This window comes from Cottoperca gobio, chromosome 21 (genome assembly GCF_900634415.1).
Source record: "Cottoperca gobio chromosome 21, fCotGob3.1, whole genome shotgun sequence".
Lineage (NCBI taxonomy): Eukaryota > Metazoa > Chordata > Actinopteri > Perciformes > Bovichtidae > Cottoperca > Cottoperca gobio.
Genome location: NC_041375.1, coordinates 15277891 through 15296750, shown reverse-complemented (window position 1 = coordinate 15296750; position 18860 = coordinate 15277891). Strand labels below are relative to the sequence as shown.

At 40.0% G+C, this 18860-nt stretch overlaps 1 protein-coding gene across 4 annotated transcripts in view; it reads left to right on the top strand.

Annotated features, from left to right (window-relative positions):
* Nucleotides 1-18860, top strand: part of col4a2 (collagen, type IV, alpha 2) — a 70944-nt gene that overhangs the window by 16561 nt on the left and 35523 nt on the right. For all 4 annotated transcript variants that reach the window (XM_029458956.1, XM_029458957.1, XM_029458958.1 and 1 more), the window contains one exon: nucleotides 9959-10039. In XM_029458956.1, coding sequence (XP_029314816.1) covers nucleotides 9959-10039 — 81 coding nt within the window. The remainder of the gene's footprint in view (nucleotides 1-9958; nucleotides 10040-18860) is intronic.

Here is an 18860-nt window from a genome sequence, read left to right as displayed (position 1 = left end):
AGCTCAGACTGTAGCAGGAAGCATAGATTAGAAGTGTGTCTCACTGGGAAACGGAGACTCTTTGTGACCTGAGGCCAGTTAAGGAGAGGGAAGGTCCAGCTGTGTCAGGCCCGGGGCAGAAACCAGAGCTGTGTTTACTCTGGAGCCTAGCCAGAGGAGCACCACAGGAGTTTCTGCTCTGCCCTGCTTCTTTCAGGTCCCTCGACTCTAGTTCATGTTCTCCTTCAAAGTTAGTGACCCTGTCCCTCTGTCTCTGCAGTTCCCTCTCACCACTCTCCCTCCTTTATTTCAATTTGTAGAGCTACAGAAACCATACTGTGCACACGGTAAAGATATGTTCTGTAGATCTCTGGATATTACTCAAAATGTTGCTGCTCCACATAAATGTGAGAAATCACATCTCGATGTGTTTAGTCTCATAGCTGTTCCCATGTTAACATTTTGTCACTTGTCATTCCCTCCATCTTTTTTCTCTCCTACTTTTCTTTCGATTTTCCGTTTGTGTAAATGCACTTGTCTTGGGCTGTTTTCATGAGTGCTCACAGAGATTGTAGCACTCAACCTCTCCAAACAGGAAGTTGATGGTGGTGTGACAGGAAGCAGAATTAGCTGTAAAGAAGCAACGGTGCCGACAAGCTGTACTGAATATCAAGTATGAAATCTGTGAGCTCCATTATGGCCGGCACGAGAACTTCCCTTATCAACATAATGGAGGCCTTTGGGACATCTGGTGTTATATCAAGACACGGCTCAGTAATGGCCAACACAAACACGGTTATGTTTTATGTTTGGTTTTTCTGGCTTCTGTATGTATAGATGTGTGTGTGTGTGTGTCTTTCTAACTGTTTTGTGAGTGTGTTTGTTTTACATTTGGAATTTGATTATTTGATTCAATTCTGTGTGGGACTATTGCCGGAAGCTGAAGCAGCACAGAGAGTATAAACTCCTCCTTTTGACACGCTAGCCTACTTTTTAAGCCGTTTTGGTTTAGCCATTTTTTTTTTCAAATGAAGACTCAATCTGAAAGGCAGAATACAAGAGGAATTATTGTGTTTAAAATAAATGAATAAGTAAATAGATTGTTGAATAAGCACAATAGTTATCGAGCATTTCTACATATTCCTCTGTATTGTCATCATTTTCTTGATTTATTCTGTGAGGGAAACATTTCTAACACTAACAATGATGGCACAATTTGGTCTCCAACTCCTATATGTACGCTCACACATTTGCAGTTTTATGTTTATCCCTTCCCACTTACAGTCACAGTGATCATTTAGACATGCTTCTTTCCTCTTTTTATCTAACGAAACAAGAATGTCCTCACACAAATTCCACAAAGGAGGAGGCTGCAAACAGTGCAGTGAAGTCATTCAAAGATATTGTTCAAGATCTTTCTCTTTTTTACAAAACAGGCCTTGAACCACAGCATAAAGGCCTTACTGTTGGGCAGATGTCATCAACCGAAACTAGTGCTTTAAAGGGAGGACAAAAACTTGGAACTATGTAACAACTCTACAGTGAAGAAAGTTATTAGATTTTTTTTTAGTAACAAATGTCATTAGTTTTGCACATATTTGGCAAGTATTAAACAAATCAAGATTTTGACCTGATGATAAAAAGTTAAAAGTTACTACAATTCATCCTGAGGAGAACATGAATGTCTGTTCAAAGTTTCCTGGCAATCCACTCAATACTCAAGACTTTTCAGTAAGAAACCGAAAATATGCAAAGTCAGGGGATCATAAAAGTCTTTAGGAACCATCCTCAAATGTTATGATAATCCATTATCATACCAAAGTAGTTGATTAACCAACCAACTGACTGAAATTGTCATCCAAATTCCCTCACCACTAGCATGGCCACAAATGTTTTCTATGATTAAAACTGACCTAATATTTTCAGTTGCTTCTTGATTCAGATGTTAACTCTGGCTTATATGCTTACAGAGATCGTTCTCAGCTGGCGAAGGGAGTATCACACACCCAGTGCAGATTGAGTCTCACCACTGACATTGAGATGTAGTGCAGATAGGCATCAAGGCATATCACACAGTGTATTTCCATCACATGAATTCCCCTTCTCAGAGCGTCTTGTTGAAAGTGGCCAGGTGTTTCAAATTCACCATGTTTGCGCTTTCTTATCATTAGTGTGAAGAAGGGCAGCTGCTACCTTCGCTCATCATAACAGTGACAGATGGTCTGACATACAGTGTCTGAATGTATACGCACACAGACCCACACAATCAAAATGATTGCCGTTTCATTCCATAAAAGTTCCCCTTCTTTCCTTCCTTTGTTTTTGTTTGAAAACTAACCTGAAACTAAAGTGGAGGGGAACTCAATAACAGAATGTTTAAATGTAATCCCCCCATTCCCAGTGTAAGTTACGCCCTTGATATGGTACCATTTCCTTGACAAGACCAGCGAGAAAAGGTTACACCATTACTGTAAGCACAGTTTTGGCACAATACGAGGAAACTTGGTCTTTGTGACCAATAGTAATCCTTATTTGAGAGTTCAGAAAACCTCAACCAGTGTGTGCATCAGCTAGATCTAACCTCTACTCTGAAACCCTCAAATTTACCAGGTATGACTAATTTAATCAGAGTTGCTTTTGTCCAGATACCTCCAACTCTTCAGTATCGTCATCATATTGGTTTTCCCATGCCTGCTCCTCTTGAGTCCGGAGGTTTCTTTATGTTAGTCATGTCTTTTGAAGTTAGGTGACGACGGCAGCAGCCCTCTGAGGGTTCAGTATACCCGACAAGTGGTTGTAAAAGGGAACTGGCATGGATTAAGCATTCCTCTTGGCCAAGGTCAAAGTGGAAAGGCTGCAGGTCAGATCCTTTATTAAGGATGAGCAACAGCCTCTGACAAAAAAGCCCAAAGATCAACCACTTATGATCACAGGTTTCCTTGTAGTTGGATTTGGTTTCTGTTTTCTCAAGTAGCCTTCAGAGCCATCATTACCGATTCATACTCTCTCCTCAGTCTGTCCTCCACTCCTTATAGGGTGAGTTACTGACGGTACAAACGGTGTCATCACCAATTGTAGATCAAACACTCATCCTGACCTGCAATAGTCTGTGATCTCTGTTCATTTGATACTTCAAACACGGGGGGGTTCACACAAACACTGTTTATGCTTTACTGTTTCGTTTCATGTGTGAAAACTCAGAAACTGAGATCTTTCTTTCCAAGGTTGATCGGTGAATGATTGAATGTTTAAAAAACAGTAAATAAGAAATACTAGCTGTGTGCTAAATAGAGTGCTAATCATTGGCTGCAGATCTGCAAACAAAACATGGTGGTTTTATAATAAAATGACTGGTGGAAACAGGAGATTTAATGACTTTGTCTGAAATGCGTCCTTCTGTGTCACAACAACGTCACTCCTTTAAGTCAAGGCCTTCACGCACATTTCTGAATTATGTTTTTAGTTTATTATTAATCTCTTGGGATCATGGGATGTTTAAGTGAGTAATTTACCGGGGGAGATGCGGAATGTACAGCTGTGTGTCGACATCATGGACTCAAATCTGCCTCCTTCTCTTTTTATGTGTGTGTTTTATGCCCCGTTTGCCGTTTCATTTCATAGACGAGAAGCTTCCCGATGCATTCTCTGGATTCCATTCATGGTTGTTTCATGCACTAATCTGCATTAACATAAGTAAAAAAATATATTTTGAACTCAATTTCTCTGTTTGTGTCTCTCTTGGTAGCATTTGTGATTTATTTCAACCTTAAGTGTTATGGGTCCATTTCGTCTAATGATTGTAGTTATCATCATGCGGTTTCCTGATTGCTCTGGTATAACATCAATATTTTAAACCTTCTGTTTTCGGTCTCTTGAGTTTAGTAGGCTCTAGTTGAAGGCCAAAGCCATAAGTAGCCTCCCTCTCAAAATCTGGCATTATTTCCCTGCATCTGTATTTATCATTTGACTTCAGTTTTTTTTTACTTAATTTTCCGTCCTTTTCTTGTGGTTGAGATGCTGTGTTGGTTTTTGCTGCTTTTGACATCGACAGGAAGTGTTAGGAAGTGTTAATGTCTCTGGTAAACCTTCTGTATACATTACAGTGACTCAAGCTGACCACAGACAAACCAAACATCAGCAACATTATTTTCTCTCCCTGTCTGCCGCTCACTCGTCTCTTCGTCAGTGTTTCTCTCCCTTTCTCCGTCTTCTCTCCCTGTATCGCTGACTCGTCTGTCACTCGCCTCTCACTTCTCATCTGTCTGTATTTAGAGTCGTAATGTTTGCCGATTGGAATGCACAGATTTGATTGGCTGAGTAGCATCACGTGGGATGGCTTAACGCGCATGTAATTGGTCTGTGAGTTTCCTGAACCGCTAAACCAGTGGCTTAAAAACGAGAAAAGCTGCGCCGGTTAAAATAGAAGCGCCCCGTCAAAGTTGAAAATCCCTTAATAATTTAGTGATTATAGGTCCGGGTCCGGATAGGTCAGCGTCTGGGTCCGGACTCGGACCGTGGTCCGCCTGTTAGTGACCCCTGCAATAGACCAATTCATAATTTGTAATTTATAAAGGCATTTATACAAATCCATTTGTCGTATAAATGAATGAATATCGTTTATGTTCTGACAAACAGGCCATTTAAAGACATCTCTTTGGACTCTTGGATCTTGAGCATATTTTGACATTTATTGACATTTTATAAAGTTATCAATTATTTAATTATTAAACATTTTTTTATAGCTTCCGTACTGGACAAGAGTAAATGAAGTGCTCCTTCTCAATTTGTTGTTTTAGTCCAGGAAACTAAAGGCCCTGTCACACATATCCGTATGACAGAAACGTATGCCGGTGCATACGAAATATCGGCAATAGGTTGATATAAATTAAAGGTAAGTTGTGATCGTTTGAAGGACGCAGATGTTACTCCGAACACGCCAGACATACACAGCTCCGTATGGCAGAAACATGCCAGCATATATGAAAATTAGCTCAAGATTTGTCAGAGTCCAAATACGTCCAACATTTCCACAGCGGTGTTGTAGCTGACGTATACATAACGAATACATAACGAATTATTATACGTATGTCAGACATTGATAGCGTATCACTTACTTATTTAAAACGTATCAGAGCGTCTGACCAACGGAGCTGGAAAAGTGCCATCTGGTTCACGTCATGCTGATGCTGGAGAACGGGTAACATGCTAAACGCTAGCTGTACTGTAGAAACACGTTTGATAAGTTACTCCGTCGTCAGGGATAATCTTAACATAAGGTAGGAATAGGGTATCCACTCGTTATCAATAAGTTGGCTGTAGGGTTCACCGTCAGCCGACGTAGCCTATATCTAACGTACCTCTAACGTAGTCACGTAGGTATTCACAAACTATATTTACGTAGGTAAATATTCAACTACGTATTCCGTATTCATGTATGTCTAACGTCACGTAACGTCTGCATATCTTATGAAGCACAAGTCGGGTACGTCCGGTCATTTTGAACATGCTCAAAATATCAGCGTAACACAGTGAGCTCTTAACGAATACTACTTATACCTTATCTTATATCAACGCAAACCAGCGTGTTGCCGATATTTTGTACACGCCATATTTTTGTATATCTTATGCATTCGTTGGGCATTCGTCTGATACATTTTGTATTAGGAAGTGATGCGCTATCAATAGGTTAGACATGCGTATCTGTATATGTTCACTTTTCCGATGCGATGAAAAGTTGGACGTATTTGGACTGACAAATTTTCGTATGCGCCGGCGTACATTTCTGTCATGTGTGACAGGGCCTTTAGCAATTTATACAACAATAAATCAGAATTATTTTAACAATCTCAACTCCAATTCATGGAAAATACTCATCTCTGATTGGCTGACTGTTCATTAAAATCTTATTTTGGTGTAGTTCAAACATAAAATCAGTATAAATATAATTGAATGCTATTAAACTGCAGTTACTGTATTTAACCACTGCAACAATTATGATCCAACGTACTATAAAATTATAAAAGATATTGTGGGACATGTTCTTTGTAGACAAGTGATTTAAGAGCTAAGGAACATTATCCAGGAATAGATAATAATGGAATAGTAGACAAGATGGCAATGTGTCCAGCTGGTCCATTACTCTCTCATATCAGCACATCTTAATATGCATTTTTCTCAATAACAACATATAAAATCACTTGTATATATATATATGTAATCAATCACCAGCATACTGCATCACTTGTCTCTGTACTAAGCAAAATAAACTCTACATACATAAGTCATAGTCATAGTCATAAGTCTCTAATAGCATTAATATCAATAATGTTAGTATATGTACGAGCAGGACCAAAAGAAACGGAGTGTTCTGTTGACCCAGCTGGTTTTATGTAATTTACTGTACATTGAAGGACATTTGGAGCAAGGCACCAGTGCAGCCACAAAGAACAGGGAGGAAACAAAAACAACATTCCTCATTAAGAAAGGCATTAATCTGAGCACTGTGGCCTGAAGACCTTGAACTATTTAAAGAACTCAGTCAAGGTTATCTTCTCACAGCACTCTGATAGTGTGCAAGTAGGAAACACTACTAAAGGCAGGTAGATGGAAAATACAAAAATATCACATGAGAATGGCTTGTGTATACAGTATACGCCCCTACACAAACTACATACATACGTACACACACACACACACACACACACACACACACACACACACACACGTAGAGATCAGTAACATACATCTATCATACAAACACGACCTCACTGGCTCTATTTTTACAGACTGATTTAAGTTATAAATATTAACTTGTGTTTAGGGTAAGGCGCTGTGGGTTGGCTGAACTCTCTGAACTCTATGACGGCAAATAAGTTTAATTCCCTAAAGGAGTTTCTTTAAGGGAAATGGTAGATTTCCTCCTGATGATGCATCTCTTAATTGTTTTTCACAATAATGCTTCCTTCTTGTAACTCTGCTAATAGCGACGGATACACTTGTATGCACACCCCAAACACACTTAAAAACTGGGGAACTTGGCAAGAGAGGAATAGGATTTGATTTGGCTCAGGAGACATCATTTTGGCTCTAAGAGGAAAACAACAAGTTGTTTCTTGGCCTATTTTTCTAATTTATCTTCTATGGAACGTTTTTTATTACTTATTTTGCTTTTGTGTGTGGTCTACACAAATGCACAGGTTAATTTATATATGAAGAGTGGGTGGTTTTTTTGTGGAAAGCATGTTTACGTTTATGCACATGATTGCAGTTTTGAAGAATAGCAGATGACTGCAGTGGACGTTCCAGATCACTGAAGGTAGTTCACAGCACATGAAAGATGATCAACACCGGGGAGCCTTACCGTAAACGAGATCGAGAGACACGAGAAGAATTGCAGTGATGCCTGAGAAAGAGGAGATAGAAAATGGTTGAACTATAAGGCTGCAAGTTTGTGAACTTTATCAATTGTATAAATATTTGACTGGTTTTTTTCTTGACATTGCGGATTGTTGTTGTACTCTTTACAGATTTGCTGCAATAATCCAAATAAATGCAGCCACACATAATCATCCAAGGTGTACCACGCAGTATCTCTGGAAAAGGTGATTTTGACATAGAGTGGGTCATTGTGAGGATGGGTGGAGAAAACAGGATACTGTAGCACGTTCCTATTTTCCTCTGTTGAAACAGCCATCATCTATTTTGAGCCTGTAAACTGTTTAATTGATGTTGCATAGCTCCATAATGTGTAATTGCCTTTATGGGAGCCATTCCTTTGTGTGTCTGTCCGGAGATGATGCAGTCTATTGTCTGGGTTTTTAGACTTCCACCTCATTGTGCAGAAAGGTCATGCCGTGACTCTGTTTCATCCTTATTGGGGCGATATGACGTTCTCTTTTTGTCTCCAAATGAAATGAACAGAAAGGTATTCCCCCTGCAGAGGAGGCTTGGTCTGGATACCCTCTTATAACTTAGAATTTCAATACTAAGGATATAAGTAACGAATGCTGTTTGAGTCCTCCACCATCGCATGCAGGCTACATTAAACCCATCGCAGCATGTCTTAGCTATATCAAACAGTGGTTTGAAAAGAACCCCTCAGATCCACTGGTAGTTAACCAAGAAATGCAGCTTTGTGCATTCCTTAAAGGAGTGGAAGAGGGTCTTTTTGTTTTGGAGATAGGGGATCATTAAAGGACGACGTCTCTATAGTAAAAGAAGGTCTTTGTGTGCGAGGACAGTCTCAATGTGGCCTTTGTAAGAGAGACTGCTGGGATCTGCTGTCAAAGTGAGGAGGGAGAATTATTCTGATTCTTTATACGTCGTTTTGTTGCCAATGTGGGCATAAAGTGGCCGTTTTTAACAAGGGAGAGGAGAGCGTATTGAGGCATTTGCTATGGTATGGCTGTGTAGGTGGAGCACGTAGGCAGACACAAGAGAGAGACGTCATAACCAGAAACATGGAGCCTCTCTGCATGTCTAGTCAAAGCGACTTTGGGTGCCCTGAAAAGCACTATACAAATCTAATGTATTGAAGTTTCACTCATACATGCTAATTGAAAGGCACTAAAGGGCCTTTTCACCCACTTCTCTAAACCAATGATTCCCAAAGTGGACCCCACTTTGGGAACTATGTCAGTCTTGATACTGTTCATTTTCTAAAAGCTTTTAAAATGTTGTCAAGTCCAAATGCAATTTGAAAATTAATAAAATGACCATCTGTTTAAAAGTATATAAGTGGTATTAACATGATTCAAATTGAAATGTGTTTCTGTTCATCACTATTAAACAAGTCTGATGTATTTAGCTTGAAAGGTTTTATGAAACAATTAGTTTGAGATCTAAGAGTCCCCTTACAGGGGATTAATGGTATTAATCCCCTGTAAGGGGTCCCTGGCCCCAAAACATTTGAGAACCCCTGAACTTTTGGAAATATGGAGTTGAATACACGCTATCTACAGTATGTGTCCGTTTAATTACTAATCACTCTCAGGCACAATGATGAAAAGTTCAATGGAGCATCTAAAACTGTGCAAAAGCATTTAAACTGTGCTGGGGGGTCGAAGCAGTCACTGATTAACCCACAGATTTGTTTCAGCAATGAATTTGAGCTGATATCTTTTTGTGCGTCTGTTTTGCAGCATTGAGGGTAAAGGTGTGGCTCTCAACGTGCTATGTTGTGCTAGAGTTTTGTCAAGGGTTCAAACTGATTTGCTTCTGCTTCTGATGAGTAAGAAATGCGGTCGTGGCACAAGATCCGAATCACTTGGGTTTTGCATGTGATTTTGATTTGAAACACCACATGAACAGAAAAATTCTCCAAGATGCCATTCTGTCTTAATTAATGACTCAAGCTATCTCAGCTAGCTTAGGATCTCGACACCTCTGACCTGCGAGTTGGGAAACCCCGTTTGTGTGACTGCTCTCTTTGATCATGTCATGTCCACACTGACCCCTGACGGGCTGTGTGTGTGCTTATCATGTCGAGCACAGATCGGCTTGTGATGGTGGGTGGTTTTGTTGGTATGCAGACCTCTAAAGAAAAATTGTACCCGTCAATGGCTGGACCCAGCCCATCTGATGAATAGGACTTGTATGCACATCCATTATGTCTGCACGTCCGTCATGAGTCATCCGAACCACATCCAAAACATCCTCTCTGCACACCAGACCAATATACACAACAGTGCAGACAACACTTAAACAATCTTCCACACATAAACAACAAGTGTATTTACAAACCACAGTGTACACAAACACAGCCGGTCTCACCTACAGTAAACAACAATTTATCCCACACTGTGTCCCATTTATTGCACAAAGGGGAAAGAAAGCAACAACACATTGACACATCTCTACTGTGTTTTTGTGAATGAAGTGGAGAGCAAAATGTTTTACATTTCCTGTGTATGGGACAGCTATACCGTGACCTCTAATAGCCCGACTCTAACCTTCATGTTGTCTGTTTTGTGTCTGACAGGGTGGGAAGAAGCACAGTGGCCCATGTGGAGGAAGAGACTGCAGCGGAGGCTGTAAATGTTTCCCAGAGAAGGGTGGCAGGGTAAGTCCCTTACTGTAACTACTGTTTCAAATAGCTTTGAAAACCTCTCCCCCCCCCCCCCCCCCCTCTCTATTTCTGTCTATATCTTCCTTAACCTGTGTTAACCAGCTCTACCTGATAAAACCAAACAAGGCCATGATCACATATATATCTTGGTCGACGGAAATTATACTCACTCTTCACAAATCAGTTGGTCGATGGGGTCGGTGGTCGGGGAATATGCACGTTAACTAAATCGGCCACACTACCTGCAGCCTAAATGAACATAATAAGCCATTTGCAACACATACATATATATTTTTTTTAATTGTGTTATACTTGATGATAACAACAGACTCAAAGCCGACCAGCGCACACCTGTCCATCATCATATGATTTCTAAAAATAGATTGAGCCGTCGAAGCTCTCACAAGGGGATGCACCTGCAGTTATATTTCAAACAATACAAATAGGCTATTTATTAGACCAAATATATTTAAATATGCTCATTCTAATATGTTCACACTCAAAAACTACAGTGATCAGCTGAGGAAGTAGCCTTCTTTCCAAAAAATAAAACTTCTGTTGGAACCAATGTGCCTGGCGACACAGACAGTGTTGGGAAGTCTGAAAACATTTTTAGAGAGGGACTGACACATTGTCATGGTTTTATTCTTTTAATGGTATTTGTTAACAGCAAGAAAATGTAGATTATATGAGAGCATCCATCATGTGTGATCATGGCCTTTTCTAAGAAATTAAAGTATCACAACAATGCAATATATATATGTTGGATCATGTGAACGTGTGAGTCATGGGCATTCAGCCATATGGAAGACTGTGCTGCTGAAACTCATTAGTTAGAAATGCTTATCACACTTCCGTACAGTTTAAGTGATGTAATTCACACCATTAACCCCCTAAAGAGGGGGTCAGAGTGGAAGGAGTTTCTGGAGTGTGGGGGATCCATTAGATAGACAAATGAAAGACAGAAAGGAGAGAGAGGGACCAGGGGTTTGAACTCAAGACACAGACATAGACTAAACATATTGAGATAACAAGCTGAGAGTGAGTGACCGGGGTTCTGCGTGACTAAAGGCTGCTTTATGCTTCAGACACGCGCTGCCAAGATCATCAGATAGCTTTCTCATCGTTGGACTGGTGCTTCCACATCCGTAAAGTGTTGTAACTTTCAGAATCAGACAGCCAACGCCTACTCTCTACAACAATTGGCCAGACGTGTTTAGGAGTGAAAAAACAAACAGGGTTTCATCTGTGATGAAACGTGCTTTGAATAGAGAAGTGGGTTCTGACTAATCTAAGTACACACAGGCTTGTAGAGGAGCTGACATAAAGACCTCCAAAATCTTAGCTACACTAAGCATGCCTTCAGTACTGTGCTGCCCCTGCTGGCTGAGCATGGAAGAACATCTGGACAAGAATTGGAGTAGGTTTAACTTTCAACAAAGATCTAACACAATAATATAAACCAAGAAAAAGTAGTCAGATTGGTATGGTTCTGGCACTGGGTTGAGTGCTTGGACCCCTTTATATCTCCCTGAAGAATGTAGTTTCTTCATTGATTTTCATGCTATTTAAAAGATTTGTTTGTGGCTGCGATGGCGTCACAACTGTGCAAAATGCAGTCGTGGAACTTAAAAAATGTTCGAAACTGAAGGCATTATATCATATTTAAAGTCATCATTCGATTAACCTGCTGTTAGTAAGGCCACAATAACAACCTGTTGTAAAAACAATCATATCTCCTAGAAATATATACAACTAAAATTAGCAACATCAGAAACATTTTGAGGTAAACATAATGTTGGCCGGATTACGTTTCCTATTGACATGATAAGTCAAATATTGATCAATCATAAATGAATTAACACTAAACTAAATGCTTCAGTAACTTTTTATTGACATATTTCATTAGTTTTTCGCCAAAAATATTCGATTTTGCAATTCAATATCCGCTTCTAGTAACTACAGCAGGGGTCTTCAATGTTTTTCAGGCCAAGGACTCCCAAACTGGTGTAGCATGGAGCAGGGACCCCCTGCTTCAAACGAAGGGGGGGGGGGTGCTGTCGGAGTTCTGTGCGACGGGGGTGGGGAGGATGTGAATGTACAAAAAAAAAAAAGATTATAGAAAAAATAATTTTTATAAATCAAAGTTGCTTTATCTACAAACTATTTTGCGACCCCCCCCTGCAGTATCTCCACGGACCCCCTGGGGGTTGCGGACCTTCTGTTGAAGACCTACGGACTACAGCATTGTTACATTTGGATGGTTATGTTTAGGCACTGGTAGCACTTACTAATAATGTTCAGGAAGGGTTGTAGTGACTGAAGAGACTTAAAAACTTATTTATAATATTTGACTGAAACCACAATATTCCTCTAACCCTAACCAAAGTGCTTTTATTGCCTTAACCTAACCACAGACAGAACTCTGAATGTGGACCTGGTCTCTGGTCACAGTCCTGAACCCTGTTGTGCATGTTTAGTAATATGTAAACTGTATTTCTATGGGACAGAACATCTTACATATGAAGTAATGCGACCTTCAGTATGTTTCAAAGACAATCTTTTCAGATAATAAACTAGCCCGTTTCCTTTGTTCCTTTTATCTTGTAATAGAGTGCTCATGGGAATTATAAATGTCTCAGTTCAGCCGTGTTATGTTTTAAGCTCAAGGACTAAAGTGGACTCTTCTAAAAGTCCCCATCTGCCAGTAAAGAGCAGCCCCTGAGGGAGGCAAAAAAATACAGAAGTGACGAAAGGAATGGTACTTTGGCATGCACTGAGAATGTACCGGACCAACTTTACTGTAGGTCTGACCTTTTGGTGCAGGAAACCCTGTAAGGAGGCGCAGAGAGAGGAAGTTCCACATTCCAAATCTAAAGAATGCAAAAGTCGGATGACAGGATCAGCAGACCACCTTTCGCTTCCCCCTCCTCCCTCTCCCTCTCTCCCTCTCTCTCTCTCTCTCTCTCTCTCTCTCTCTCTCTCTCTCTCTCTCTCTCACACTCTCTCTCTCTCTCTCTCACTCTCTCTCTCTATCTCTCTCTCTCTCTCTCTCTCTCTCTCTCTCACTGTTGCTCTGCATCAGCTGGATGTGAAGAAAAGGATTTTGATCATTCAGTGACAAAGTGATAATGACACAGACAGATAGACAGATAGATAGATAGATAGATAGATAGACAGATAGATAGATAGACAGATAGACAGATAGATGTATAGATAGATAGATAGATAGATAGATAGATAGATAGATAGATAGATAGATAGATAGACAGACAGACAGACAGACAGACAGATAGATAGACAGATAGATAGATAGATAGATAGATAGATAGATAGATAGATGGATGGATGGATGGATAGATAGACAGATAGATAGATAGATAGATAGATAGATAGATAGATAGATAGATAGATAGATAGATAGATAGATAGATAGATAGATAGATACTTTATTAATCCCGAGAGTGAAGAGCTCTCCGTAAGCAATCAAACCTTGGCATTGTTTGCACTTCCCAAGGCCTAAGAGTCTTTCTCCAAATAAACTTCTCCCCTTGCAGTATATGCATGACCCAAATCATGTACTTGTTTGTGAATATAATGGAAACCGAGATGGATTCTCACAGATGTGTTTATCCCTCTAGTGTCTCTCTGCTTTACGTCTATCTCCATTCCATCCAAATCTTTCCCCTGAGGAGAGTCCTGGCGATGTACGCTTCACTGAATGGGTCAAACTGATCCATTGCAGCTGTCCGGATTGGCTGAGACATGACACAGCTGTCTGATTAGGTGATGGTTGTTAATGGGTAAATGGTGTAGTCATGTCAACATCTTGGTGTGGCTACTCTACGTGCTAGTGGGAGTCTTTTATTTGAGTATCATCAGTACCATGTCCAATTCATTATTTTACCTCAGCTCTGCAGAACATTTCAGCATTTTCCCACCCATTGTTGTAGTGTTCTGGCCCGCAACTTTACTGTTTTGATTTTCTCTCTCATCAGTGGGATTTTCTTTCACAGCCAGCAACTATTTTCTGCAAAAGAAAGGTCTAAAACCCATAAAGCTCAACAACACCAAACAGCAGACAGACAAAGTTAGCAACTAACTAATATTTAGCAATTTAAGAGCCAGATAATCCCTCAGGAGTTGGTGGAGACCAAATTAGAGTTCACAACAGTATTGAACTTTATTTATTAGGTGAACCAACACTTGACTATGAATAAAGACTGATAGTGCTTTTTGTCTGTTGGATGGATGAATAAGCAATTGTTTGTAACCAAAAAACCTTGTGTTTATAGCTTGTTGCACTGGAAATGGATTATGTTTCTGAGGAAAGGAGGTCATTTGAGGTACTTTATGAATGAATGAATGCCAGAATCCCCATTTTTATGTACCATTATAGACAAAGTGAAACTTTGAGCCAAAAGATGGATATAGAGAGAGAGAGAGAGAGAGAGAGAGAGAGAGAGAGAGAGAGAGAGAGAGAGAGAGAGAGAGAGAGAGAGAGAGAGAGAGAATGAAACAGATTGTTTAATGGGGCTGAATATATAGTATATATATATAATATATATATATAGTATATTAATTACATGGGCTTTCTGCTTTGGGTGGAGAGCGGAGATTTGGCAAGCTGACTCTCCAGCCTCACCACCCACGTCACTGGCATAGGGCGCATTTGAGGTGGGCAGAAAAATATCAAGCTCCCCACTTCCAAAAGTCCTCATTGTTCCTTTGCATCATTAGTGGATTGTACTTCTGAGATTCGGTCTTAAAAAAGAAAACAAGCAACACTAAAAGGGGGTTACGAGAAAATAAATTAGGCACACAAAGCATCTGAAGTAGTTCACAAGACATGGGCGCAATCGTAATCTCACAACAGAGTTGGCATCTCTACAAGGAAAAGAAAATATGGTCAAATAAAGGGATAAGAATCCCAAGTCCAGCAAGCTGCAGTATCTGGTGTTGTAAAGCAGGGCAGTATGTGGCATCTAAAGCATGAAAAACCAGGGCAGCATCAGAAACAAGGCACCCTGCATCCTCAACAGAAAACACGTTTAGCAGATCAATGCTGTCTTTTGTGCTGGGAGTCTTTCCGTCTTCAGTTCTCAGAAGCAGGGAGTGGCACCGAGTTTTATGGAGAAAAAGAAACTTTGGCTTAGAGAACAGTAGCGTCCATCTGCATGAGCTCACTGTCTCGCCTCATCCTATACAGTGGATATGGAGAGATAAAGAAACATCCAGAGGAAAAAAGAGACAGAAGACATGGAAGTGCAACCATAATAGACACTATGCAGATGGAAAGACACTGTCCTTTCCACCATGGGAAAAGCTGCTACAGCTGATGTAGAACAGGAAATGACACATGTCTCTGGAAGCTGAGCACAATGACAGTCCACTGATCTTTTTTTAATATAGACGCTCTCTGTTTTTGTGGGAACAACATCGTCTGTGTGTTTGGCTGCAGCTATAAATGGCAAAGGTCTCTGTGTTGATGAAAACAAGTCCATACCTACATTCTTAGTCAAGTGCCCATGACTGTCATGTACTTTCCTTTCTGCTCAGGGACAGGATAACGGCACCGAGAGGAATGCAAGTTTGGAAAAGATCAAAGAGCACTTTGAATATATTTTTACCAAAGGCCTGTACTGGTAGTTTTCAGGATCTGGCTTTGTATGGAGGATCATAACCTCTTGAGGCCATGAGGACAGTTTACAACCCCCTGGTATATACGACCTTGTCAAAGCAAATCTTAAGAAGTAAAAGCTGTTTTTCTTAGTCTCTGATGTTGAGATGCATATTTTTCACCTGACAGTGATGATGTGCATGCAAAGCAGACATTTTGGCCTGAAAACTGTCTCAATATGAAATAGTGTGTGTATAAAGAATAAAGTTTGAACTTATATCAGGCTGAACTCAACTGATTAGAGCCGCATTTCCATCAGTAACTTTGATAAAACAGGATTCATCTTCTCTGATAGAAACTAATTGTCTGTCAGTAGAAGAGGAGAGATAAATTAGTGAACTGATTTACTGGCACTGACTGTTTGTATTAGGGGCCTGTTGTAGCTTCACATATCAGCAGAAGACATGATACATAATGACAGTTTTCATTCAGCACCTCAATCTAAAGCTGCAATCAGGAGCCTCATCCATCCCTGTAGTTCCTCTCTCCTGACCCTGACCTTTACAGGGCCTATTAGGGAAGAACTACCAACTGTGGAGCATTGATAAAAAACAATGGTACATGTGTGTGTAAGTGGAAGGGTGGGGAGGAAAGCAAAAACCTGCTGCCATCACTAAAAAACTTAAGATTGTTGGAAAGAGGAATTCAGTGGGGATCACCAGCTGGCTTTGTCTGGTATGAAAATTAAAGCTGTGGAGCAGGAGAAATATCTGGGGAGACGCTTAGACAAACAGACAATCACCAGCTGTTTGTGTGGTAATACACCATGTATCAGGCAAAGGGGGAACAAAACGTCATAGCTGTTGCTACGGGTCGAGATTTTTAAATATCTCTCATCTACTGTGTGAACCTGTTAAAAATTAGCAAGGCTTCGAAGTCATGCCCAGAAGAAACACAGACTCTTAACTAGCCTGTTAAATCTCTACACATTCCTCATGTGGTTTCTTTGTTTTCCTACTCCTCGTAGAGTCTGAACAATCTGAACACAGATCAATGAGTAAAGAATGAAATGAACAAGCTTTGGCTCAACCACTTTAAAATGAAAAAGAAAAGTTTAATCTTGACATATTAACACCTTTAAAAGGTGTTAGGGTGAACACATTTGCAAACAGTTGCCTATTTACCCGTCCAACAGATATAGTTTAACATTAATATCTATTTACAGCCAGGTTTCTCTTCGCATAATGAATGTAAATCTAATATTCAATATTATTTTAGCTGTTTAACTTTTGTCTCCACCAACCCCTGGCTCTTATTTGGCTCTTTAGCTGCTAAATCCTCCGTCACTCACTTTGAAAACAATGAGCAGAAAGATGCTAAAAGGATCCATAGAGACGAGGACATCTTCAGAGTGTTCATTTTCTGTTGGTTCATCACTATGAGTGACTACTTTCACATTATACATTATCTTTACAACCATTGTTATTAGAAAGAAAATATCAAAGCACCTTTAAATGTGCGTATGTGCTACCTTGATGCACTACAGAAAGACAAACCAACAAGAAGACAGACACATTGCAGCTCTCAGACACAAATAATTCCCCATAATTTATTAAATTAACATAACAAGATCACATCATATTTCTCCAATGACATCTTCGTCGGCCTCTTCAATCAAAAGAGTTGAGTTTTCACCGTCTCCTTCTCTTTTTTTTGTTATAGCCGAGTTTGACCCTCTGTCCTGCGCCCAGCTGTGGTCCGGCTTTAAAAGCCAATAAAAGTGTCTCACTCTCACATTTTAAGATGATGGGTGCTGTTTCTGGAACAAGAGGACTATTGTTGGTGTGGACAAAGAAGCACCTCTCTTTAAAAGTCATACACGCACTATTACACACACATATATACACAAACATAAGAGAACACGCACAAATGGGTATATACTTTTACTAAAGATGTCGTAATTATAAAGTACTTCAGTCGTGGAAGAGAATATTGACCCTTCTCTGAACTCCTCCCCCAAACAGAAATTGCCCAATCATAATTCAGCAACAGTAACTAAGCACAACAGGCTTGTCCAGCTGGATTAAATTGAGTTAGCATGTCCAGCTCACAGCAGTAATTTAATCCCAGACTGAGAAGCATTTCATTAGATAACTTTATTTTGTGGAGTTACAGGTTGTGTTCAACACTATGTTGTATTTCCCCACTGACGTTATGTCCTGCTCTTTATTGGATTTGGGGAGGTTTACACTCCAGACACCCCAGCCAGAGATAGCAATATGTTCATCAAACACAGGTAGTCCTTATTCTAAAAGCCTTTTTTTATATTTAAAGGTAGAACATACTGTTTGAAAATGCAAACAATTAAGCATAAATCCAAACCCCGGTCTTCCAAGCATTAAAGATGGCCAACAAGGCTTATGTTAGAATGAAATAAGAGCCTGATGTTACTGATTTTCCTTATCACACTTATAATACTACTGTAGGAAGAACTACCTCTCCATTACGATACAAGGACAATGGTGTTTCTTTTTTTCTTCGAGTGAGGATGCTGACCTTTTGTGCCTGAGACGTGCAGCGTTAGTCTCAGTCTTTCTTTTATGAGATTAAGGATGTAGCCATCAAAGTTGACGTCATCTGGAGACTGCATTTTCAACCAACTAAGTTAACGTCATCTTAATAATATATCTGGTTACAGCTGATCAAAGTATGAAATGAGGAGCTCCTTTTGTCTAACTTTGTCTAAAATCAACATTAAATAAAAGTTAACATTGAACTCTTTATATCATTCAATTACCTCGATATTGTCATCATCACCTCATCCATTTTACAGCGGCAAAGAGATTAGTTACACTTTGCTACTGACAGTACAGTCAGCCAGTTGTCCAGTATTTGTGCGACTATGTGTGTATGAAGGTGGCAGACATTGGCCTTGTGCTACCATCTGTAGCCTGAATGTGTTATCTTCAGCCAGAGCACATGGCGTTGATTGTAACGAGGACAAAGGAAGTGAACAAAGATCCAAATGAGTAGAATAAGCCTTAGATATTCTGTTTCATGTTGTGGCTTCAAGATTATAGCCTCACGGGACTCTTAACTTAAGAATACTTTAGCCCTGATCATTGAGAAATATGGCGATTTTATGTCCCGTTACAAGCCTCCCTTGTGGAACTTTTCCCTCATTTTTCTCCTGCG